General features: G+C 44.1%; 1 protein-coding gene across 1 annotated transcript in view; it reads right to left on the reverse strand.

Moving 5' to 3' along the window:
- The window catches only part of dnaaf5 (dynein axonemal assembly factor 5), a 105,755-nt gene extending 87,396 nt beyond the window's left edge, over positions 1 to 18,359 (reverse strand). The window contains exons 1-4 of the mRNA XM_033040543.1: positions 17,807 to 18,359; positions 11,127 to 11,311; positions 7,429 to 7,553; positions 2,178 to 2,296 (exon numbers count right to left, since the gene is read on the reverse strand). Of these exons, the coding sequence (XP_032896434.1) occupies positions 2,178 to 2,296; positions 7,429 to 7,553; positions 11,127 to 11,311; positions 17,807 to 18,341 (964 nt within the window). The 5' untranslated portion in view covers positions 18,342 to 18,359. The remainder of the gene's footprint in view (positions 1 to 2,177; positions 2,297 to 7,428; positions 7,554 to 11,126; positions 11,312 to 17,806) is intronic.
- Between the last annotated feature and the right edge of the window lie 7,052 nt (positions 18,360 to 25,411).

Raw genomic sequence — 25,411 nt, forward strand, 5'->3', positions numbered from 1 at the left:
TTTGTGAAGGGGAAGTCCTGTTTAACGAATTTGCTCGAATTCTTTGAGGAAGTAACAACCCGGGTGGATAAAGGGGAACCGGTGGATGTGGTATACTTGGACTTCCAAAAGGCTTTTGACAAGGTGCCACATAAGAGACTATTGCTAAAAATAAAAAATTATGGAATTGGGGGTAATATATTAGCATGGGTAGAGGATTGGCTAACAAATAGGAAGCAGAGAGTGGGGATAAATGGTTCATACTCGGGATGGCAACCGGTAACTAGCGGGGTTCCGCAAGGGTCGGTGCTGGGACCCCAGTTGTTCACAATTTATATAAATGATTTGGAGGAGGGAACCAAGTGTAATATATCAAAATTTGCGGACGATACAAAAATGGGAGGAAAAGTAGGGGATGAGGAGGATAGGAAGAGTCTGCAAAAGGATATAGATAAGCTAGGTGAGTGGGCAACAACTTGGCAGATGAAGTTTAATACTAATAAATGTGAAGTCATTCACTTTGGGAAAAAAAATGATAGGGCAAGTTATTTTCTAAATGAGGAGGAGCTGCGTTGTAATGCAACGCAAAGGGATCTAGGGGTATTAGTACATGAATCACTAAAAGTTAGTATGCAGGTGCAGCAAGCAATCAGGAAGGCCAATGGAGTTTTGGCCTTTATTGCTAGGGGGATTGAGTATAAAAACACGGAGGTCTTGCTGCAGCTGTACACAGTATTAGTGAGACCACATTTGGAATACTGTGTACAGTTCTGGGGTCCATACTTAAGAAAGGATGTACTAGCCCTGGAGGCAGTGCAGCGAAGGTTTACAAGATTAATTCCTGCAATGAGGGGATTGACATATGAGGAAAGGTTAAGTAGGCTGGAACTCTACTCTTTGGAGTTTAGAAGAATGAGAGGCGATCTCATTGAAACATATAAGATCGTGAGGGGCCTTGATCGGGTGGATGCACCGAGGATGTTCCCAATGATCGGGGAAACTAGAACTAGGGGACATAGTTGCAGAATAAGGGGGGGCTCTTTTAAAACTGAGATGAGGAAGAACTTCTTCACCCAGAGGGTGGTTAATTTATGGAATTCACTGCCCCAGGGAGCAGTGGAAGCAGAAACTTTAAATATATTTAAGACTAAAATAGATGGTTTTTTAGCTGCCAAGGGGATAAGGGGCTACGGGGAGAGGGCAGGGATATGGACCTAGGTATGGTTAGTATAGTAAGACCTGAGTGATCTCCTGGACAAGTGTCGATCGCCTAGATTGGGGTCGGAGAGGAATTTCCCGGATTTTTTTCCCGAATTGGACCTGGGTTTTTATCCGGTTTTTTGCCTCCCCCAGGAGATCACGAGGTTTTTGGGGTGGAGAGGGGTGATAGCGGTATAAAGGGGAGGGTAGTGTCTTGTGTTCTGTGTCTTGTGTCTACTGTTTGTGGGTAAGTGTGTCTGTTTAGTGTTCAGCCATGAGCGAATGGCGGTGCGGGCTCGACGGACCTGGTGGTCTACTCTCGCACCTACTTTCTATGTTTCTATGTTTCTAAAAGGACACAAAGTGCCAGAATAACACAGCGAGTCCAGGCACCTTCTTTGGAGAACATGTCTGATGACGAGGCCTGACCTGAAACATCACCTATCCACATTCTCCAGAGACGCTGGCTGGCCCGTTTGAGTCACTCCAACACTATGAGGTTTTTTTTTAACCATAATTTTGTCTCTCTGCCTTTCAGATTGAGAAGTTTGATGGACTTGATTTTATTTTCTGGAATTTCAGAGGTTGAGGAGAGACTTAATAAAAGAATATTAAATTATGAGAGGCAAAGATAGATAGTCATAACCTTATTCCCAGGGTGGAAATGTCAAAAACTAGAGGACAAAGCTTCACGGTGAAAGGGGAAAAGTTTAAAGATGTGTGGGGCAAGTTATTTAACACAGAGAGTGATGAGTCCTTGGAACCATCGTCGCTGCCAGAAGCGGTGATGGAGCCAAATACAATGGTGGTGTTTAAGAGGATTATGTTTAAACCTGTTCCTGTGCTGTACTGTTCTATGCTATTTTGTAAAAACCCAACAGTTCAAGCCTTGGATTAGATATAAAAATGTTTAGCACTACTGTATGCTAAATGATGCAAGGTGGTAATCTTTTATAACCAAGTGCTGGTGAGTTAAAAATATAAAATGATCTCCCTACCACCAACAGGGTAGTGAACAGAGAGTTCAGCCGACCAGTCAAGCTTATCCTTAAGATCCTCCTCATTCTCCTGTTGCCACTGGAGTCCAACTTTCCTCCAGTAATCAGAGGCCAGCTCCCTGCATTGCAAACACAAGAGGGTTAAATAAACTAAGATCAAAAACACAAGCATTTTATTTATTCATGTGTTGGTACCTTTATCTACAATTTAAAGTTTGTTTTCAACAAGGTGGCAGTACATGAAGTACAACTTAACTTTCACAGGTCAATTAGGGTTGAAAATTCCACTCGACCAAGGTCTGGCGACCAGTGTGTTTTGGGTCTAAGCCAATATGAAAATACCAAAATAAAAACCTCAGCAATGAATGGAAATATTGTGCAATATCGCAGCACTGCACTACCTATTCCCACCACTAGAAGCTGCTACAGTTCACATACGAAGTTCCTGTCAACTCTCTCATTCCTTCACTTCTTCCCCCCCTCCCCCTTCATTAAAAGAAAATGCTTAAAAAAAAGACCCATCTTGAAAGAAAATGCTTCATTCATTATTTTACCCTCGGTCATCTCATTCTCTTAATTCTCAACTGTTCAAGACATGTGCTCCATTGAATAAATTGTATCTAAAACTATTTTTCGGGCACTTTGAGGTCTTGCTCCACTCAAATATTGTATGCTATTTATTGCTGGTCAAAGGTTAAATGATTTGTTAAAAATAATTTTGTTTTCATTATGCATTCTTTTTTATTGTCATCGATTGCTTCACCCACATCAGCAAAATCTCCTTCTGAGATCCTGCGCGTCAAACAATATACAATGAATAAAAAGAAAAAATGCTGGAAATTGCAGGCCAGGATACATTTTCTGTCTTTATTAGAGATTTCTAACATCTGCAGTATTTTGCTCCGATGACTCTTAACGATTTCTACAGATGCACTACTAAAACCATCCTTTCCCGATGCATTACAGCTTGGTTTGGCAACTGCTGTGCCCAAGACTGCAAGAAATTGCACGGAGATGTGAATGCAGCCCACTCCATCAGACAAACCAGCCTCACACCCATTGAATCGGTCTTGACTTTACGTTGCGTCGGGAAAGCAGCCAAGGACTATTCGCTCTTCTCCTTCTAGTGGAAGATGCAAAAGCTTGAAAGCACGTACCACCGGATTCAAGACCTGCTTCTTCCCCAGTTTTCAGACACTTGAACGATGTTCTCACATGCGATAGATGAATTACTGATCTCCCAATCTACCTCATTGCGGCCCTTACACTTTTTTTGTAACTTGCACTTTCTATGTTTCTCTAATACTATATTCTGCATTGTTTCTTTTTCTCTCTTGCACTACCTTGATGTACTTAGGCGCACAATGATTTGCCTGAACAGCACACAAAACAATGCTTTTACTGTATCTCACGACGTGACAATAATAAACAGCAATTTCATAGTTGAATAGAAAAAGTTTGTCCATGCTGAGAACTTGCACTTTTCCTGTAGAAGTATTATTTTCTTAGATCTTCCTTGAAATATAATTATCATGTGCAATGTAATTTAACAATTGTTTCAATTAAAACTGGATGCAAGCACAATTGCAGAACCTTTTTCCCCAGGGTGGAAATGTCAAAGACTGGAAGGCATAGCTTTAAGATGAGAGAGACAAAGTCTAAGGGAAATGTGGAGGGCAAATTTATTTACACCAAGAGTGGTGGATCCCTGGAACGCGCTGCCAGGAGTGGTGGCTGAGGCAGATACCATAGTGGCATTTATGAGGCTTTTGGAAAGGCGCATGGACCAGCAGGGAATGGACAGACATAGAAACATAGAAAATAGGTGCAGGAGTAGGCCATTCGGCCCTTCGAGCCTGCACCGCCATTTGATATGATCATGGCTGATCATCCAACTCAGTATCCCATCCCTGCCTTCTCTCCATACTCCCTGATCCCTTTAGCCACAAGGGCCACATCTAACTCCCTCTTAAATATAGCCAATGAACTGGCCTCAACTACCTTCTGTGGCAGAGAATTCCACAGATTCACCACTCTCTGTGTAAAAAATGATTTCCTCATCTCGGTCCTAAAAGTCTTCCCTCTTATCCTTAAACTGTGACCCCTAGTTCTGGACTTCCCCAACATCGGGAATTGGGGAAGTCCTGCATCTAGCCTGTCCAACCCCATAAGAATTTTGTAAGTTTCTATAAGATCCCCCCCCCCTCAGTCTTCTGAATTCCAACGTGTACAAGCCAAGTCTATCCAGTCTTTCCTCATATGAAAGTCCTGCCATCCCAGGAATCAGTCTGGTGAACCTTCTCTGTACTCCCTCTATGGCAAGAATGTCTTTCCTCAGATTAGGAGACCAAAACTGTACACAATACTCCAGGTGTGGTCTCACCAAGACCCTGTACAACTGCAGTAGAACCTCCCTGCTCTTATACTCAAATCCTTTTGCTATGAATGCTAACATACCATTTGCTTTCTTCACTGCCTGCTGCACCTGCATTCCTACTTTCAATGACTGGTGTACCATGACACCCAGGTCTCGTTGCATCTCCCCTTTTCCTAATCGGCCACCATTCAGATAATAGTCTACTTTCCTGTTTTTGCCACCAAAGTAGATAACCTCACATTTATCCACATTATATTGCATCTGCCATGCATTTGCCCACTCACCCAACCTATCCAAGTCACCTTGCAGCCTCCTAGCATCCTCCTCACAGCTAACACTGCCCCCCAGCTTCGTGTCATCCGCAAACTTGGAGATGTTGCATTCAATTCCCTCGTCCAAATCATTAATATATATCGTAAATAGCTGGGGTCCCAGCACTGAGCCTTGCGGTACCCCACTAGTCACTGCCTGCCATTTTGAAAAGGACCCGTTTACTCCTACTCTTTGCTTCCTGTCTGCCAGCCAGTTCTCTATCCACATCAATACTGAACCCCCAATACCATGTGCTTTAAGTTTGTATGCTAATCTCTTATGTGGGACCTTGTCGAAAGCCTTCTGAAAGTCCAGATATAACACATGCACTGGTTCTCCCTTATCCACTCTACTAGTTACATCCTCGAAAAATTCTATAAGATTCGTCAGACATGATTTACCTTTCATAAATCCATGCTGACTTTGTCCAATGAACTCACCACTTTCCAAATGTGCTGCTATCCCATCTTTAATAACTGACTCGAGAATTTTCCCCACCACCGATATTAGACTAACTGGTCTGTAATTCCCCGTTTTCTCTCTCCCTCCCTTTTTAAAAAGTGGGGTTACATTAGCTACCCTCCAGTCCTCAGGAACTACTCCAGAATCTAAAGAGTTTTGAAAAATTATCACTAATGCATCCACTATTTCTGCGGCTACTTCCTTAAGTACTCTGCGATGCAATTTATCCGGCCCTGGGGATTTATCGGCCTTTAATCCATTCAATTTACCTAACACCACTTCCCGGCTAACCTGTATTTCACTCAGTTCCTCCATCTCATTTAACCCCCGGTCCCTTGCTATTTCCGGCAGATTATTTATGTCTTCCTTAGTGAAGACAGAACCAAAGTAATTATTCAATTGGTCTGCCATGTCCTTGTTCCCCATGATCAATTCGCCTGTTTCTGACTGCAAGGGACCTACATTTGTTTTAACTAATCTTTTCCTCTTGACATATCTATAAAAACTTTTGCAGTCAGTTTTTATGTTCCCTGCCAGTTTTCTTTCATAAACTATTTTCCCTTTCCTAATTAAGCCTTTTGTCCTCCTCTGCTGGACTGAATTTCTCCCAGTCCTCTGGTAGGCTGCTTGTTCTGGCTAATTTGTAGGCTTCCTCTTTTGTTTTGATACTATCCCTGATTTCCCTTGTTATCCACGGATGCACTACCTTCCCTGATTTATTCTTTTGCCAAACTGGGATGAACACTTGTTGTAGTTCATCCATGCAGTTTTTAAATGCCTTCCATTGCATATCCACCGTCAACTCTTTAAGAATCATTGGCCAGTCTATCTTGGCCAATTCACGTCTCATACCCTCAAAGTCACCTTTCTTTAAGTTCAGGACCCTTGTTTCTGAATTAACAATGTCACTCTCCATCCTAATGAAGAACTCAACCATATTATGGTCACTCTTGCCCAAGGGGCCACGCACAACAAGACTGCTAACTAACCCTTCCTCATTACTCAATACCCAGTCTAGAATAGCCTGCTCTCTCGTTGGTTCTTCTACATGTTGGTTTAGAAAACTATCCCGCATACATTCCAAGAAATCCTCTTCCTCAGCACCCCTGCCAATTTGATTCACCCAATCTATATGTAGATTGAAGTCACCCATTATAATGGTTTTACCTTTGTTGCACGCGTTTCTAATTTCCTGTTTGATGCCATCCCCAACTCCACTACTACTGTTAGGTGGCCAGTACACCAGTCCCACTACCGTTTTCTGCCCCTTAGTGTTTCGCAGCTCTACCCATATCGATTCCACATCCTCCAAGCTAATGTCCTTCCTTTCTATTGCGTTAATCTCCTCTCTAACCAGCAACGCTACCCCACCTCCTTTTCCTTTCTGTCTATCCCTCCTGAATATTGAATATCCCTGGATGTTCAGCTCCCAGCCTTGGTCACCCTGGAGCCATGTCTCCGTGATCCCAACTATATCATATTCATTAATAACCATCTGCACATTCAACTCATCCACCTTATTACGAATGCTATGGATCACATGGAGGCAGAAGTAATTAGTTTAACTTGGCATCATGTTCAGCATAGACATTGTGGGCTGAAGGGCCTGTGCTGTACTTTTTACTGTACTGTGTTATTTTGACCACAAATTAAAAACATTGCTCCTTCAACAATATATGCAAGTTGCACTAAATTGGTATAATTCACGCACAACATAGTGATTAGGGCTGAGTTTTCAGATTAAGGACTGCAAGTTTGCCGAAATGGTAATGCAGTGTCTATGAAGATCAAATAACACTTCCAATTGTCAGGATTGTGGGTGGTATATGGAGGTGACAGGAGGGGGAGAATGGTGGTCATAATCTCCAAAGCAAAAACATTATTAAGAAAATATTTACTTGCAATTTTCAATAATGTTGGGAAATCATATTCATGTAAAATCTTGCTGCTAACAGGTGTTTAATGATTACTTAACCCCTGTTGAGAAGCCATTGTATGAAAAAGCTGTTTATTCAGTAACTTACACTGCATAAATGTTTGTCTATAAATTGCGGCTCAGAAAAAGGAGTATATGCTGGTTTTAAATAATTCAGTTCTTACCTGATTTGAGCTATCTCATCGCTGCAACTGCTCAGCAAAAGAGGGATAAGTTTGTGGAAGAAAGAGTAACGATCCCGGAGGTCCAATAGCCAGCATCCCACCACTTCTGTAACAGCTTGCCGTACCTAGCTCAGTTCCAAAACACAACATTTGACACTGCAATTCAACACATTAGCTAGCATTTCAGAACATATAATCCTAATTGCCTGTAACTTTGACACCTTGGGATTCAATGGTACTTTATTGTCACATACCTAGGCACATGAAATTCCTTTTTTTGCATAGTTCAATAAAAATATTTTTATACATATGCACAGTCATAGTTAAGTACAAGAGAGTAGGATCTCATAACAAACTAAAGTCCTGCACACTTCCCATATGTGCAACATCTAGAAGGCACTGATTTCCAACCTAGCAAGGCAGATTGATGGAGTTAAGGTGTAGATTGGTCAAGATGTAAATGAAGGGAGATTCAGGCTAGAAGGGCTGAATGGCCGACTTGTATTCCTTGTATATTCAATCCCCAATAGAACAATCATGATTGAAAATTGATGAGCTAACTTTCACAAGAAAATCAAATATTAAACTCCCAAAGGTTGTTTCGCTTCCAACTTAGGATGTCTCTCCACAGTTGTGTGTCAAGCTCATACCAAGAAATTTCCTCCCCAACAGAACTCATATCAAACCACACAATCAAGATAACAGCAAAACGTTACAAAATTAAGAATCACTCCCTTCTATCACTCGTTTACACCATGTCCGGAATGTTTCCGTGTGGATTGCAAAACTCATCGGTCTTGCAAAGCTGTCAAGAACCAAGAGTCAACAATTGGTCTTTTGCTCGGGAATGAGTAAAGTTACTTTCGGCCTTGAGTGATAACCATGGTGAAATAACACTATCAGAAGAATGCAGCGCAATAACTAACTAATGAAAGGTTATTTACTGCCTGACGTGAAAGTTCATAAGCTTCACATAGAACAGTGCAGGCACAGGGAACTGCTGATGCTGGAATCTTGCATTAGACACAAAGTGCCGAAGTAATTTAGCGGGTGAGTCAGCATCTCTTGAGGTCATGAATAAGTGACATTTGAGGTTGGGACCTGAAGGAGGGACCCGACCCGAAACGTCACCTATCCATGTCATCCAGAGATGCTGCTTGACCCACTGAGTTACTCCAGCTCTGTGTTCTAAGATAGAACAGTACAGCACAGGAGCAAGCCCTTCAACCCACAATGTCTGTGCCAAACATGATGTCAAGTTAAACTAATCTCCTCTGCCTGCATGTGATCCTTATCCTTCCATTCCCTGCATATCCAAGCTTCTTAAATGCCCCATCATGTCATACCAAAGGCAAGGAGTTAAACATCAGTCAAGAGAGTATCAAATTTATTGGTAAATGATATACAACCAGAACATAGTTTTCATTTTTTTAACAAATTGGCCGGAGGCTGTAAATTAATTAAATTTACAGAGGAACTTTTGATTCCAATGTTAGATGCAGATTTTTTAATGAAATGCATTAAGGCAAATATGTTATCTTAGAATAGGAAATAAGCTGCATTTATATGCCCTGGTCCAATTATCACTTCTCTCAAACACAACCTTAAATGTACATATTCTTGACTCCCGCATCAAATAGCACAGGAATTTGACATAAATCCAAGGACACTAATTCCACATATTATAATAATTGACCTACATTTTGAATCTTGCCTATTCTATTACAGACGCTAAAAAAGCAATCAACTTCCCCTTTAGCCAACAAAGTAATGGCGGTCACGGTGGCACAGTGGTAGAGTTGCTGCCTTAAGGGCCTGTCCCACTGGGCTGTCTTTCGCGCACCATTTACGCGACTTGCTAGCGTGTGGGTAGCGTGTGGGTAGCGCGTGGGTAGCGGGGGACAGGCGTATGGAGTGGTGTGGAGGAGTGTGGAGTGGCGTGGAGGAATGTGGACTCCACATTCCTGAACGAAATCTTCGCACGCCACTGGCCTGTCGCGTATCTGACGGCCAAAGTGGGACAGGCCCAAGACCCTGGCGCGGCGCAACGTCTCATCTCCAACAGCAGCAGAAGCAAGCAAGCGATCGTCGAACTCGGCCTGGGGCTCACAGCCGTTGCGGATCTGGATCCACCCCCACTCCAACACCCAGAGCGAGGCCAAGACGATTGGAGATAGACGCAAAATGCAGGAGTAACTCAGCGGGACCTGCAGCATCTCTGGAGAGAAGCAATGGATGACGTTTCGGGTCAAGACCCTTCTTTCAGACTGAAGAAGAGTCTCGACCCGAAAAATCATCCATTCCTTCTCTCCAGAGATGCTGCCGGTCCCGCTGAGTTACTCCTGCATCTTGTGTCGATCTTCAAATGACGTCACACGTTCCAGACGGCTGTGCGGACACATGATGATGCGCATAACTCTCGCGGGACCGTCGCGCGTCAGTCACTAGCGGCCTGTCGCATAAGTGATGGCCCAAGTGGGACAGGCCCTATACAGCAAAATGCAGCGCCAGAGGCCCGGGTTCAATCCCGACTATGGGTGCTGTCTGTATGGAGTTTGTACGGTGTCCCCGTGATCTGCGTGAGTTTTCTCCGAAATCTTCGGTTTCCTCCCACACTCCAAAGACATACAGGTTTGTAGGTTAATTGGCTTGATTAATTGGCTTGATAAAAATGTAAAATTGTCCAAGTTGACGATATGCAGAGTACTGCCCTGCCCACTACAAAATTCAGAAGGTTCAGAAGATATTTAACCTCTATTGGATGGAGACATTTGTTTTAGAGACACAAGAAATTGCAGGCACTGGAGAACATATTTTACCTTGTATCCTTCTCCAAGATTAGAGAACATGATCCAAAATATAATTAAAAAGATAAGATCCTGAAAATACAATCTTGAGAATTTAATGATATTTCAAGAATGCATCAACCAATTTGCAAGGAGATAGAAGGAAGCGCAGAAGCTGGTTTATACAAAAAAAAGACACAGGAAAAAAGCCTGGAACACGCTGCTGAGTTGGTGGTGGGAGCAGATACAATAGTGGTGATTAAGTGGTTTTAGAAAGGCACATAGAAGGGAATAGAAGGATAGGGATCATGTGCAGGTAGTTAAGATTAGTTTATCTTGGCATCATGATTTGCACATACATTGTGGGACTAAGGACTAAGTCCTGTGCCAGACCGTTCTGTGTTCTATCTTCTCAAAGTCTATCAAATCCATTTGAAGTATACGCATGCCAACATCAGTGTCCTCTCCCAGCCCACCATCGGAGTCTTCAAGCCCTGATCACAGGAATGATGTGCTGCCGTTGGAGTGGGTCCAGAGGAGATTAACGAGAATGATCTTGAGGATGATTGGGTACAGCCTCAGAATAAAAGGACATAACTTTAGAATGGAGGTGAGGATTAATTACTTTCGCCAACGAGTGGTGAATCTGTGGAATTCATTGCAACAGATGCAGTCGAGGCCAGGTCATAGGGTATTTTTAAAGCGGAGAATGACAGGTTCTTGATTAGTGAAATTGTCAAAGGCTATGGGGAGAGAGCAGGGGAATGGGTTTGAGAGGGGAAAAATAGATCAGCCATGATCGAATGGCGGAGAAGACTCGATGGGCCGAATAGCCTAATTATGCTCCTATGTCTTATGATCGATAATCTCTTGTTATGTAAACTGAACAATGATAAACATTTTTTTCCTCACCAGTGGTGCATCATCAAAGAGACGCTGTGCCAAATGAGAGAGAACATCATCAACAGACTTTCCGTTGCCATACTGAATGACTGTCCCTGTTGCCCGCACGACTGCCACCCGGACCTTCGAATGCTGGTAGGAGATGGTCTGCATCAATGGCTTTATCAGAGATTCAGACTGCATGTGAAAAGTTTCTAAAACAAAAAAAATAAAGCAATTAACATCTATGATCTCCTGGTAAAATACAAGACATTTCCTCTCCTCGCGATCAGAAATTAGTTTTTAGTTTTGCATTCATTCCTTTCCTTTGCTTTTATTGACTTTTATGGTGACTTACAAAAGTCTCTTGAAAACACCGCAGCTTTTTTGGGGTGCAATGGCACAAACATTTCATATTCTGTTTGGGAATAGCCCCCTATCTCCTCTCTCTTTCTTCCAATCCCCAGTGCACACCCATTTCTCCTACCATATCCTACCATCCTTTCCTCTCCTTTGTACACTCATCTGCCATCACAAGTCCCTCATTTCCTTTTAACCCCTCTCTTTCCACTCCCTGCTGCCCTCTTCCACCAATTTCCCACCCTCTGGTTTACATTTCACTCCTTTTCTCTGCTTATCTGACATCCATTTATCTCCTATTCACCACACTAACTTCACCCATCTGCCAAACAACCCTCCCCCCCCCCCCCAAAGCACCTGTATCCACGATCACTTGCAATGTTTTGTCCCGCCGCCACCTCTTTTTTCCAGCTTTCTCCCTCCCCCCCACAATCAATCTGAAGAAGGGTCCCGACGAGAAACATTGCTTGTCCATTCCCTCCGTAGATGCTGCTTGAATCATGAAATTCCTCCAGCAGTTAGTGTTTTGCTCACAATTCCAGCATCTGCAGTTACTTGTGCCTCCAGTCAGTCTTCTGATGGACCAATTTCTTGTAAAATTTTGAAATGTCCATGTTGTTCATAGCCTCTTATACTTACTACAATGCTGAAAAGAAAGTGATGAAATGTCCTATTTCAAGGCTTGGTCAGCACCATCAATTCTTTCACAGTGGAGTAGCTATGGGCATTGGGGAAATCGGTCAATTGCAATGGGAATCCGTGCACAAGATTCCAACATCTACGGTTCCTTGTGTCTCTGTCAGTAACAAATGGGCTCAATTTTCTTGAATGACTTGCTGAGTTTTACATGCAACTATTTTGGTGGCACAGCCCCAATGATCTCAGCAGCAGCAGCTTACAAATCACGACGGCAGTGTGTGGAATTAAACAGGCTCATTCATCCAGAAGCAAACATGGGTGGAGTCAAGACGGAAACCTTTTACGACTTATGGCTGATTAACAAGGAGAAACCATTACAAATCCATAACTGAGCAGCCATTTCATCACCAACTTCCATCCGGCACTCAAATTCACCTGGACCATCTCCCTACTGTTTCTAGACCTCACTATCTACATCGCAGGTAACAGACTACTGACCCACATCTACTACAAATCCACTGACTCCCATGGCTATCTGGACTACACTTCTTCCCACCCTGCTTCCTGTAAGGACTCTATCCCCTACTCTCAATTCCTCCGTCTACGCCGCATCTGCATCCAGGATGAGGTATTCCAAACCAGGGCATCGGAGATGTCCTCATTCTTTAGGGAACAGGAGTTCCCCTCTTCGACTATAGATGAGGCTCTCACCAGGGTCTCCTCTATATCCCATAGCTCCGCTCTCACTCCTCATCCCCCCCACTCGTAAAAAGGACAGAGTCCCCCTTGTCCTCACCTTCCACCCTACCAGCCATCACATACAACAGATAATCCTCCGACATTTTCGCCACCTCCAACGGGATCCTACCACTGGCCACATCTACTCATCTCCTCTCGGCTTTCCACAGAGACCGCTCCCTCCCCTTCAATTTGTCCCTTCCCTGATACTTTCCCTTGCAACCGCAGGAAATGCTACACTTGTTCTTTCTTCAACAAATTATCAAACCATATTGATTAAGATCACTGACGGGCAACAGTATCACAAATATCAAACATCTCAGCTCACTTGTAGAAACAAAGAACTACAGATGCCGGATTACAAGTGCTGGAGTAACTCAGCAGGTCAAGCAGCATCTCTGGAGAATATGGATGATGACATTTCGGGTTGGGATCGATCTTCAGACTGATTGGGGGTGGGTGGGGGGGGGGTGAAGAAAACTGGAAGAGAGCAGCAGCAGACACAGCATGGTAGGTAATGTTTAAGAAAGAACTGCAGATGCTGTAAAAATCGAAGGTAGACAAAAATGCTGGAGAAACACAGCGGGTGAGGCAGCATCTATGGAGTGAAGGAATAGGTGACGTTTCGGGTCGAGACCCTTCTTCAGACTGATGTGAGGGGGGGGGGCAGGAAGAAGAAAGGAAAAGGCGGAAACAGGGGGCTGTGGGAGAGCTGGGAAGGGGAGGGGAAGGAGGGAGAAAGCAAGGACTACCTGAAATTGGAGAAGTCAATGTTCATACCGCTGGGGTGTAAACTATCCAAGCAAAATATGGGGTGCTGCTCCTCCAATTTGCGGTGGGACTCACTCTGGCCATGGAGGAGGGCCAGGACAGAAAGGTCAGATATGGAATGGGAGGGGGAGTTGAAGCGCTGAGCCACCAGATCGGGTTCATTAATGCAAACTGTGCGGGGTTATTGGACGAAGCGATCGCCAAGCCTGAGCTTGGTCTCACCGATGTAGAGTATGGCAGGTAATAGTTGAACAAAGGCGAGAGGGGGTTTTGCTTACATGTCACGCCAGAGAACTATTTTATTGCACAAGGTGTTCCCAAACCACTTAGTTTAATGTTAATAACCTCAAACTTGTATACTGTGCAAAACTGCTACTCACTCAAATGCAAATAATTCAAAGATTTTCAATATTTGTTGTCAGAAATATCATGTTCACGTAATAGAATACTTTTCATCTGCTGTGTCATTAGAAGAATCAGGGATCAGCCAGATTAATTTCAAGTATATGCTACTTTTTGCTGGTTCAGATCCACAAGTTGTAACCTCAAATCAATAGTATGGCTATTAGATGAAAAAGATACTGATTCCAAAAGCCATATTAATGATTTGAGGTTATAACTTGTGGATCTGAACCAGCAAAAAGTAGCATATACTTGAAATGAATGAGGTTTCATTGGGTATTTTTAAATCAGAGATTGACAAGTTCTTGATTAGTAAGGATGTCAAAGGTTACGGGGAGAAGGCAGCAGAATGGGGTTGAGAGAGAAAAATAAATTAGCCATGATCGAATGGCAGAGCAGACTCGATGGACCGAATGGCCTAATTTTGCTCCAATGTCTTAAAATCTATTCATGCACTGCCTTGGTGAAGTATCCTATTCTTACACTACTATCAGTGCACTTTTGTACTTATTTACGATTGTGCTTATGTATAGTATGATTTTACTGAATTGTATGTACATGTGACAGTAGAGTATCATTGAACTATTGATTAATGAAGAAAGAAATAGTAAGTCATTTAAAGAGGCAATGCAATAAAACCAAGTCAATGTGGTTTTATAAAAGGAAAATCGTATCTGATGGATTTGCTGGGAGTGCTTTGAGGATGTAAAATGCAGAATCGATAAATGTAAATATGTGGATCTATGCATTTCGATTTCCTGAAGGCACGGATGAAAGACTGGTTAATTGCATCGAAGCATTGGAACAAATTAGTCGTTTTCATGCTGGGAAATATACAGTAAGTGCCCCAAGATCAGCATTCAGCACTTATCATCCCCATCAAATTTATCATCAGCCTCAGAGTACTGGATCTCTCCTCATCCCTCTGTAATTGGATCCTCGGCTTCCTCATCAGCAGACTATGATGACATTTGTTGAGAAATAATGATTGTACAGGACACAGGGGGAAATGTTTCTTTGAGCTTCCCGATGCAGACAAGTCTCATCCCAAAGACTGAATCTATAAAAGAGTGTCACTCCTTCAATCAGTGTCATCATTGTGGAAAGGTTGCCAAAACCGATATTCCCCACCTGCCCATTATCACGTGTTTGCAGCTAAAGAGTCGTTTTTAAGCTATGCATTTCCCTTCCCTTTAAGAACATTCTAAACAATCACAACTATTTTGAAGCAGGGTCCCTGGCAAAATGTGGAAATTTAACAGCCAGTTTATTGATTAAATTGAAAGACACAGCATGGACACAGGCCTTTCGACCAACCGGGACCACGTCAACTCTGGTTCCATGTTATCTCACTGGTGCACCCACTCCCAAAACACAAGAGGCAATTTACAGAGGCCAATTAACCCACAATCCCGCACGTATTTGGGATGTGGGAGGAAACAGCAGCTGGAGGAAATTCATGATGCCACAACTCTACCAGCTGGGCCACTATCATGTCTAACATGTTAGATGCATAAAATGACACAAAGTGCTGGAGTAACTCAGCAGGTCAGGCAGCATCTCTGGAGAACATGGATAGATTGTTACCTTTTAAGTACACCTTTTCACAACACTTTTGAAACAAGGTTCCTGGCAAAATGTGAAAATGGTGTAGCCAGTTTATTGATTGAAACCTCACCTATCTATTTCCATAGATGCTGCCTGACCTGCTGAGTTACCCCAGTACTTTGTGCCATTTTGTGTAGCATCTGCAGCTCCTTGTTTCTAAGTTAGGTGCATAACAAGTTCCTGTACGATAATATATTCAGGTCAATTGTATTTTATTCTCACATGTACCCAGATGCAGTGAATTTGTTTCTTTGCATACAATTCAGTAAAATCTTACTATACATAAACACAATCATAAATAGTATAAGAGTCCAATGATTGTAGTAACAATTGTGGTCTGATGAAGGGTCCCACCCAAAACATCACCTTTCCTTTTTCTACAGACCCGCTAACTTACTCTAGCATTTTGTGTCTATCTGTGATATAAGAATAGTAGATTAACTGAGGCAATATACACAGTCAAGGTTTAGGTTTATTAGTGTCACATACGATACAATACGATAGAACTTTATTTATCCCCGGAGGGATAATTCATAAAAAGTCATAAAAACACAAGAAACATGAAATTAAAGTGACGGGGGAGGGGCGGGGGGGCGGGGGAGTGGGGGGGAGTTAGTCTCAGTCTGCCCTATGGCAGAAGGCAGAAGCGTTGCAAAGTTTGATAGCCACAGGGAGGAAGGATCTCCTGTAGCGTTCTGTCCTGCAACTTGGTGGAACCAGTCTTTTGCTGAAGGTACTCCTCAGGTTGACCAGCGTGTCATGGAAGGGGTGAGTTGTATTGTCCAGGATGCTCTGCAGTTTGAAGAGCATCCTCCTCCAAGACCACCTCCCATGAACCCAACTACACGCCCACGACAGAGCCAGCCTTCCTGATGAGTTTGTTGATCCTATTGGCGTCTGCAGCCATCGCCCTGCTGCCCCAGCAAAAAAGATGGCACTGGTTACCACCGTTTGTAGAACATCTGCAGCATCTTACTGCAGACGTTGTAAAAAGTGCAGCTGGCTCTGTACCTTCTTGTACAGGGCCTCAGCGTTCCTGGACCAGTCCAGTTTACTGTCCAGGTACACTCCAAGGTATTTGTACTCACTCCTGGGAAACTACACATCCACACTATTGATGGAGGCAGGGGTATTCCTCTCCTCCTAAAGTCCATCACCAACTCCTTAGTCTTGTCGGTGTGGAACTGCAGGTGATTAAGCCCACACCCTCAACAAAGTCATTGACTATACCAAACAGTCTTTCTTTGCAAGCATCAAATCTGATCAGAAAACATTGTACATAAATACAATTTGTCACACTCAAGTAAAATACGTGGAGCAAAGGAGAAGAAACAGAGTGCAGGATATAGTTCTCAGCGTTGCAGCACATCAGATTCATAGACAAAGTCCGATGTCCGCTATGGGGTAGAGGTGAAGAAGCTGCTCCTGCGTCTCAGGCGCGCGTTTTCAAGCTTCTGTACCTTCTGCTCGACGAGGGGATGACTGGTGTGGGACAAGTCTTTGATTATGTTGGCGGCTTCTCTGAAGCAGTGTAGATCGAGTCAATGGTGAGGTGGGGGGGTAGGAAATCTGGTCTCTATGATGGACGTTTCCTACGCAATCTGTTTTTTGGCGATGAGGGATAATCATAAACCTGGAGCGTGGACAAAATGGTGCCAAAGCTTGGCGCCTCGTGCATGCGGTCTCAGTGGACTATTTCTGTACACTTTGTTAATCGGAGACTGTGATTAGGTATGGCTATACTTTACTAAACCGTTTGGGGGAAAAAAAATGTCACTGTGTATTTGTACATTTGACAATAAAGCACCATTGACCATTGATTTAAGTACCCAGACATGCACTTGCATCAGCAAGACCTACTAGTGCTGCTAAATGGGATCACTGATGATTGTCTAGGAGTGGTTTTGATTTAATGCCACAGACAGCATGGTGGAGTCTGAGGAGCGGTGGCCGAGGTTAGCCAGGCTAAGTCAATGGATATTTTTTAGGTGAAGATTCATAGATTCTTGATTAGTAAGGGTGTCAGGGCTTATGGGGAGTAGGCAAGAGAATAGGGTTGAGAGGGAAAGATAGATCAGCCATGGAATGGTGGCGGAGACTTGATGGGTCCAATGGTCTAATTCCGTTCCTATAAGTTATGAACATAATGTTTGTGGTAGGACCTCTCGAGTCCTGTGATGGAGCACACTTACCAGGGGTCAATTTTGCATACTTGGCAGCACACTCGCAGCTCTTCTTCTTCACGTCGGGGAAGGGGTCGACGATGGTCCTCTGGAGAATCTTGACCATGTCGTCCAGGTAAGAGGCCAGCTTGGCGCCGCAGAGGTCGACCACCATCAGTAGCAGCTCGACCAGGGCCAGGCGCAGCTCCTCGGCCGGCTCGGTGATGTGGGGCTGGCCGAGGCGCTGCACGGCAGCGGGCATGAGGTGAGGCAGCGCGGTGTGGGGCCGCGGGGCGTCGCGCAGCAGCTCGGCCAGGATGCAGATGGCGAGCTCCCGGCAGCGCTCGGCCGGGTCGCCGCAGGCCCCGAGCAGAGGCCTGAGCAGCGCCGACATCACGCCTTGCCTCACGCCGCTCGACAGCCGCCTCTCCACCGCCTCCGCACGGATGCACTCGAGCGCCCGGCGCCTGGAGCTCTTGTTCTCGCTTCCCAGGCAGTTGAGGTGGCGGCCAAGCGCCTGGCAAACCTCGACAACCGCCGCCTGCTCAGCCTCGACCTCCGCCATGTTACCGTTGCCCGTGGCAACCGCGCCGCGTCTTCAACTAAACAACTTTATTGCCACCAGAAACGGCTGATCTTTGGCTGGAACCTTTCACTACAACACAAGAATCAAAAGTGTTTAACTGTCATCTGTACATGGATAGGAAAGGTTTAGAGGGATATGAGCAGAAGGCTAGTGTGTGATCGTATGGAGAAAGGTGTATACAATCATGAGGGGAATAGATAGGGTGAATAGATAGGTGAATAGCCTGATGGTTGTTGGAAGCTGTTCCTAAATTGAATTGAATAGATTTTATTAGCTAAGTATGTATACATACAAGGAATTTGCCTTGGTGCTTTGCTCGCAAGTAACAACATGATATACAGTAAACAATTAAGAATAAAACATTATAATTTAAACATGTGAAGAATGAAATAAAATACCAGAGCAAAAGGAGGCTCTGGTATTTAATGTATATAAGCATCTGGATAAACAGGGTCTGATTAGGAACAGTCAACATGGATTTGTGCCTGGAAGGTCATGTTTGACTAATCTTCTTGAATTTTTTGAAGAGGTTACTAGGGAAATTGACGAGGGTAAAGCAGTGGATGTTGTCTATATGGACTTTAGTAAGGCCTTTGACAAGGTTCCTCATGGAAGGTTGGTTAAGAAGGTTAAACTGTTGGGTATAAATGCAGGAATAGCAAGATGGATTCAGCAGTGGCTGAATGGGAGAAGCCAGAGGGTAATGGTGGATGGCTGTTTGTCGGGTTGGAGGCAGGTGACTAGTGGGGTGCCTCAGGGATCTGTGTTGGGTCCTTTGTTGTTTGTCATGTACATCAATGATCTGGATGAAGGGGTGGTAAATTGGATTAGTAAGTATGCAGATGATACCAAGATAGGGGGGGGTTGTGGATAATGAAGAGGATTTCCAAAGTCTACAGAGTGATTTAGGCCATTTGGAAAAATGGGCTGAAAGATGGCAGATGGAGTTTAATGCTGATAAATGTGAGGTGTTACACCTTGGCAGGACAAATCAAAATAGGACGTACATGATAAATGGTAGGGAATTGAAGAATACAGTTGAACAGAGGGATCTGGGAATAACCGTGCATAGTTCCTTGAAGGTGGAATCTCATATAGATAGGGTGGTAAAGAAAGCTTTTGGTATGCTAGCCTTTATAAATCAGAGCATTGAGTATAGAAGCTGGGATGTAATGTTAAAATTGTACAAGGCATTGATGAGACCAAATCTGGAGTATGGTGTACAATTTTGGTCGCCCAATTATAGGAAGGATGTCAACAAAATAGAGAGAGTACAGAGGAGATTTACTAGAATGTTGCCTGGGTTTCAACAACTAAGTTACAGAGATAGGTTGAATAAGTTAGGTCTTTATTCTCTGGAGCGCAGAAGGTTAAGGGAGGACTTGATAGAGGTCTTTAAAATGATGAGAGGGATAGACAGAGTTGATGTGATCAAGCTTTTCCCTTTGAGAATAGGGAAGATTCAAACAAGAGGACATGACTTCAGAATTAAGGGACAGAAGTTTAGGGGTAACATGAGGGGGAACTTCTTTACTCAGAGAGTGGTAGCGGTGTGGAATGAGCTTCCAGTGGAAGTGGTGGCGGCAGGTTCGTTGGTATCATTTAAAAATAAATTGGATAGGCATATGGATGAGAAGGGAATGGAGGGTTATGGTATGAGTGCAGGCAGGTGGGACTAAGGGAAAAAAATTGTTCGGCGCGGACTTGTAGGGCCGAGATGGCCTGTTTCCGTGCTGTAATTGTTATATGGTTATATGGTTATATGGAGGCTACAGACTTTTGGTTGTTGAGCAGAGCTACTGCTCATGGAAAAAAGTTGTTTTTATGTCTGGCTGTGGTGGCTTTGACAGTCTGGTGTCGCCTTCCAGTGGGAAGTGCTTCAAAGAGTTTGTGGCCAGGGTGAGAGGGGTCCGAGATGATCTTACCCACTTGCTTCCTGGCCCTTGGAGTGGACAATTCGTCGATGGAGGGAAGGTTGCAGCCAACAACCTTGTCGGCTGATCAAACGATGCGCTGCAGCCTCCGGATGTCATGCTTGGTGGCTGAGCTAAACCAGACCATGATGGAGAAGGTGAGGACAGACTCTATGAAGGCAGTGTAAAACTGGACCATCATTGCCTGTGGCAGATTGTGTTTTTTCAGCTGCCGCAGGACGTACATCTTCTGTTGGGCCTTTTGACTGTAGAGTCGATGGTTGTCCCCCATTTAAGGTGCCTGGAGATGATGGTTCCAAGGAACTTAAATGACTCCACAGGCGTGACTGTGGTGTTGTTGATGGTGAGTGGGGGGAGGTGAGGGGGAGCTCTCCTAAAGTCTACAATTAATTCCACTGTCGTAAGTGGAATTTAGCTCTCCTAAAGTCTACAATTAATTCCACTTTTCACACAGAGAATGGTGAATCTCTGGAATTCTCTGCCACATAAGGTAGTTGAGGCCAGTTCATTGGCTATATTTAAGAGGGAGTTAGATGTGGCCCTTGTGGCTAAAGGGATCAGGGGGTATGGAGAGAAGGCAGGTACAGGATATTGAGTTGGATGATCAGCCATGATCATATTGAATGGCGGTGCAGGCTCGAAGGGCCGAATGGTTTGTTGCGATGGCACCAGGATGCCAAAGAAGACACTGTGCTGGAGTAACTCATCTGGTCAGGCAGTATCTCGGAAGAACATGGGTAGGCGACATTTGGGGTTGGGACCCTATTTCAGACGCTTCGTCAAGCTGTTCCTAAATCTGGAGGTCACTATTTTCAGACTCCTATACCTTCTTCCTGATGGCTAGAGTGAAATGAGAGTGTGGCCAGGGTGGTGTGGGTCCTTGAAGATGCGGGCTACCTTTTTGAGGTAGTGCCTGTCGTAGATCCCTTTGATTGTGGGAAGGTCTGTACCTGTAATGGACCGGGCAGTGTCCGCCACTTATTGTAATTTCCTGCATTCTGGATGGTTCAAGTAGCCAAACAGTTTTTATACGACCAGTCAAAGTACCAAGTGCTCAGCAGTTTGGACAGCATCTGTGGACACTTTTGAGGTTGTCCATGTTTAGAGAAAATGGCACCTAGTATGTATGAAGTGGATGCGGAAGTGGGATAACATAGGACAGTTGGTTGGCATGAGCCCGTTGGGCTGAAGGGCTTGTTTCAATTCTGCACCACTAAACTAAACTAAGGGAAGATAGGCACAAAGTGCTGAAGTAACTCAGTGGGTCAGGCAGCATCTCTAGAGAAAATGAATAGGTGATGTTTCGGGTTGGGATCCTACTTCAGACTAAGGGGACTTAGGGAAGCTATGCTACCCAACCTACCCACTCCCCAGGTACTTTCCCCTTGCAACTGCAGGAAATGTAACACCTGTCCCAACACCTCTTCCCTCACCACCATCCAGGGATCCCAGCAGTCATTTCAGGTAAGACAGAGGTTCACATGCACCTCTTCTGACCTTGTCTACTGTGTTCAGCGCTCCTGATGTGACTACTTTACATCATCAATTTTGGTGGTCTTATTGTGGGGGGAATTAATTTCATCTGAGACAGTTTGGAGAAGGTGCTCTAGGCTGTAACCTGTGGTGAAGGGATTGACATATGGCAAAAGGGCCAACAGGTTAGACTTCTACTGTACCCATTGAAGCTTAGAGGAATGAAAGGTGATCTTATTGAAATGTACATGATTTTGAGGGGCCTGACAAAGCCAATGCTGTTGTTTGATCTCATGGGAGAAGGTAGACTTTTAGGGTGTGGAGGGAGGAGGTAATAGATTTAAAATGAGGAATCATCCATTCAACGGCAAGTATAGAGATACATTTCCTGTCTCTAAGCATAACAATTCTTTGGAATTCCCCATGGACGGTTTTGAAGGCTGGATCATTGAATATTTCAACGCTGGTTTAGACAGGTTTCTGGTCCATAGGGGAGTTGAGATGGGAAAACAGGCAGGAAGGTGAGACTTTTGCCAAAATCAGATCAGTCATTGAGCCATAGTCAAGCACCTGGAGCATAATGGCCAACTCGTGCCACTATTTCTTATTATCTTGTTATAATTCAGATAGGTTGCACTTTGGTGTAAATGCCCAGATTCTATATATGGGGCCCCCTCATTCTGGATTTATTCTGAATGAAAGAAGCTATCCCACTTATCCAGCATGTTCAAACTTGCTGAATGGTACACCCTCTCTATTTTAGCGACCTCCCTTTAAAGCTGACAGTATGCATAATTTACATACTGCCATTTTATCTTGATGTTCTATCCAATGATACAAGTGTTTCGCTCACATCTTCAAATATTTGTGACCCTTATAATTTAACAATGACTAGACTAAGTGGAACCCGTTGGGTCCCATGTTCACACGGGAGGGCTGGCCCCCCAACGCAATATTCCACCTCTCCACCAATTGCAATATTGGTGGCCAGTGTTTGGGGGGGGGGGGAAGCTTTCTGGAGCGCTAGTATGGGGATTGTGGAATGAAGGGACTGGGTTCCAGAGGGCTAGTATGGACATTGTGGATTCTTGGGGTGGCAGCTCAGTCACTCAAGCCTGATGTGCTGGCAGCTCATTCACGGCTGGTGGGCTAGCAGTTGACTTATGGCTATTCCTTGAAATTCCATTTCAAGCAGAGTGCAAGGCCACCAAATTCAAATGCAGTTTCATACCACTTCAAGCAAGGTGCAAGGCCACCGAATTCAAGTGCAGTTTCTTACCACTTCAAGCAGGGTGCAAGGCCACCGAATTTGTGCAGTTTCCTACCACTTCAAGCAGGGTGCAAGGCCACCACATTCAAATGCAGTTTCATACCATTTCAAGCAGGGTGCAGGGCCACCAAACTCAAGTGCAGTTTCCTGCCACTTCAAGTAGGGTGCAAGGCCACCACATTCAAATGCAGTTTCATACCATTTCAAGCAGGGTGAAACCACCATAAAACCACTATAAATACACAAAACACCACATAAATACCACATAAACACCACACTCACAGTTCAGTAGACATTCAGTGTGTTCAGTTGATTCACAGCTCAGACAGTCATGACCTCTCCCTCCCCCATCTTGCAGAGACTGAGCCACACCCACACTTCCGGTTTTTATATTCCCCCCCCCCCCCTCCAACCAGAAGGGGCGTGGCCTTCATGGCATGATTGACAGGATAGAGATTCTCAACATTTTTTAAAACACTAATAACACTTTTATTTTTCATTGATGGGAAGAATCCTCTGCACCTGATGAGCGGCGGGGGGCTGAGTAAGATGGCCAAAAATCACAGCTGTAAGTGGTAGTGTTTTATCTAAAATCAATATACAGTGCTAACAGGAAGTTGTCAAGTTTCAACCAACAACCATTTTTGCAGTGCAGTATTACAAAGCAGTTACCACCACCAACAACCATTTGCTGTGCAGCATTTCAAAGCAACCACATTTTCATTTTCAAACCACATTAAGGGCACTCACAGTTGAGTGAACATGTGTTCAGTGTTATTCACAGCTCAGAGAGACGTGACAATCTCGCTTCCTCCATCTTGCAGAGACTGAGGCACAACACTTCCGGGTTTTATAGTCCTTCCCCCCTCCCACCAGCAGGGGCAGCAGAGAGCATGTCAACATTTTTAAAACATTAATAACTCTTTTATTTTTCATCGATGGGAAAAACCCTCTTGTCCTGCGCAGCGGAGGGGGACTCTGAGTACAATGGCCAAAAATCACAGCCGTAAGTGGCAGCGTTTTTTCAAAAATCATGAAACAGAAAAGAGGAAGTGCTCAAGAACTTGCTTTTAGTAATATAGATGTTGTGCACCTGAAATGTTAACCATTGTTTTATCTTTTTCAAATACCGATTGATATTCGAGACTCAATCAATTGTGGATGTTGGTTTACAAAAAAAACACAAAAAGTGATGGAGTAGTTCAGCAGATCAGGCAGCATCTCTGGAGAACATGGATAGGTGACATTTTGGGTCTGGATTCATCTTCAGACTGATTGTGGTGGGGCGGTGGAGAAAGCTGGAAGAGAGGTAGGGCAGGACAATGCCTGGTGATAGGTGGATACAGGTGAAAGGTGTTTTGATGGGTGGTTGGACAAAGGCCAGAAATGAAGAGACTAGGATAGAAGAGGTTTGAATTGTGAAGCCAGAGGAAGGAATATAGGTGGAAGAAGAAAGGGGAATGGGAGAAATAAGTGTGAACCCAGATGGGGCATGGGAAAGGGAGAGGAGGAAAAAAGAGGGGGCTTGTTGGTAGTTTGTTAGTTGCCTGAAATTGGAGAATTCAACTTTAACACTGTTTTTTAAACATATTTGTTAAATCATGATCAATCAGGTGGCTTGCCATATCGGTAACGTAAAAAACATGTGGTAGACAGGTGTCCACAAGGTCAGTGTCTCTGCCCGCCTGCTTCAGGCCTTTGGGGCATGTGGAATTCAGCTTTGTTTTAACATCTTTAGATATTAGTGAGTATGACACTCGCCTCCAAGTGAGTAGGTCATGGGTTCAAGTCTCACTCACAGAGATTTGAGCATAAAAAATCTTGGTGATGTACTGAGGGAGACTCAGAGCATAACAAAATATTTTTGCACACAAAAGGGCACAAGGCAAGAATAAAGGAATGCTGAGCTGGAAGGTCAACATAGTCTAATCTTAATACCACTCCCTGTTTTGGGTCAGGACAGGAATAAAATTAAAACTGGCCAAGGCAACCGATCACTCTTGATCGCCAAAGATCAAGATTGAACAATACAAAAGGTGCCGTAACTGCGATCCTTCCCACACCATTTCTCGACGCGCCTCAGTAAAAGTATGAAGTTACAAAAAACAAATGTTTGAAAGTTTTACAAACAGATTTTGTGAAGGCATTGCTCTTGGATTGGCACCTGAAAGAAAGAAAGCCGTTTGCAACTGCTGGGCCAGGAAGAGAGGAGAAAAAGTTGTTTAGCGTAAATGGAGAATGACAAGTGTAAGAAAGATAGGAAGAGGGTCAGAGGATAACCTTAAATACAAGGGAGCAGGAGGAATGCCTGACATGCACAGCTGGCAGTATTGTCATGACAGAAACATGTCTGCGAGCAGAAGATGGACAAG

The sequence above is a fragment of the Amblyraja radiata genome, chromosome 22 (genome assembly GCF_010909765.2).
Source record: "Amblyraja radiata isolate CabotCenter1 chromosome 22, sAmbRad1.1.pri, whole genome shotgun sequence".
NCBI lineage: Eukaryota > Metazoa > Chordata > Chondrichthyes > Rajiformes > Rajidae > Amblyraja > Amblyraja radiata.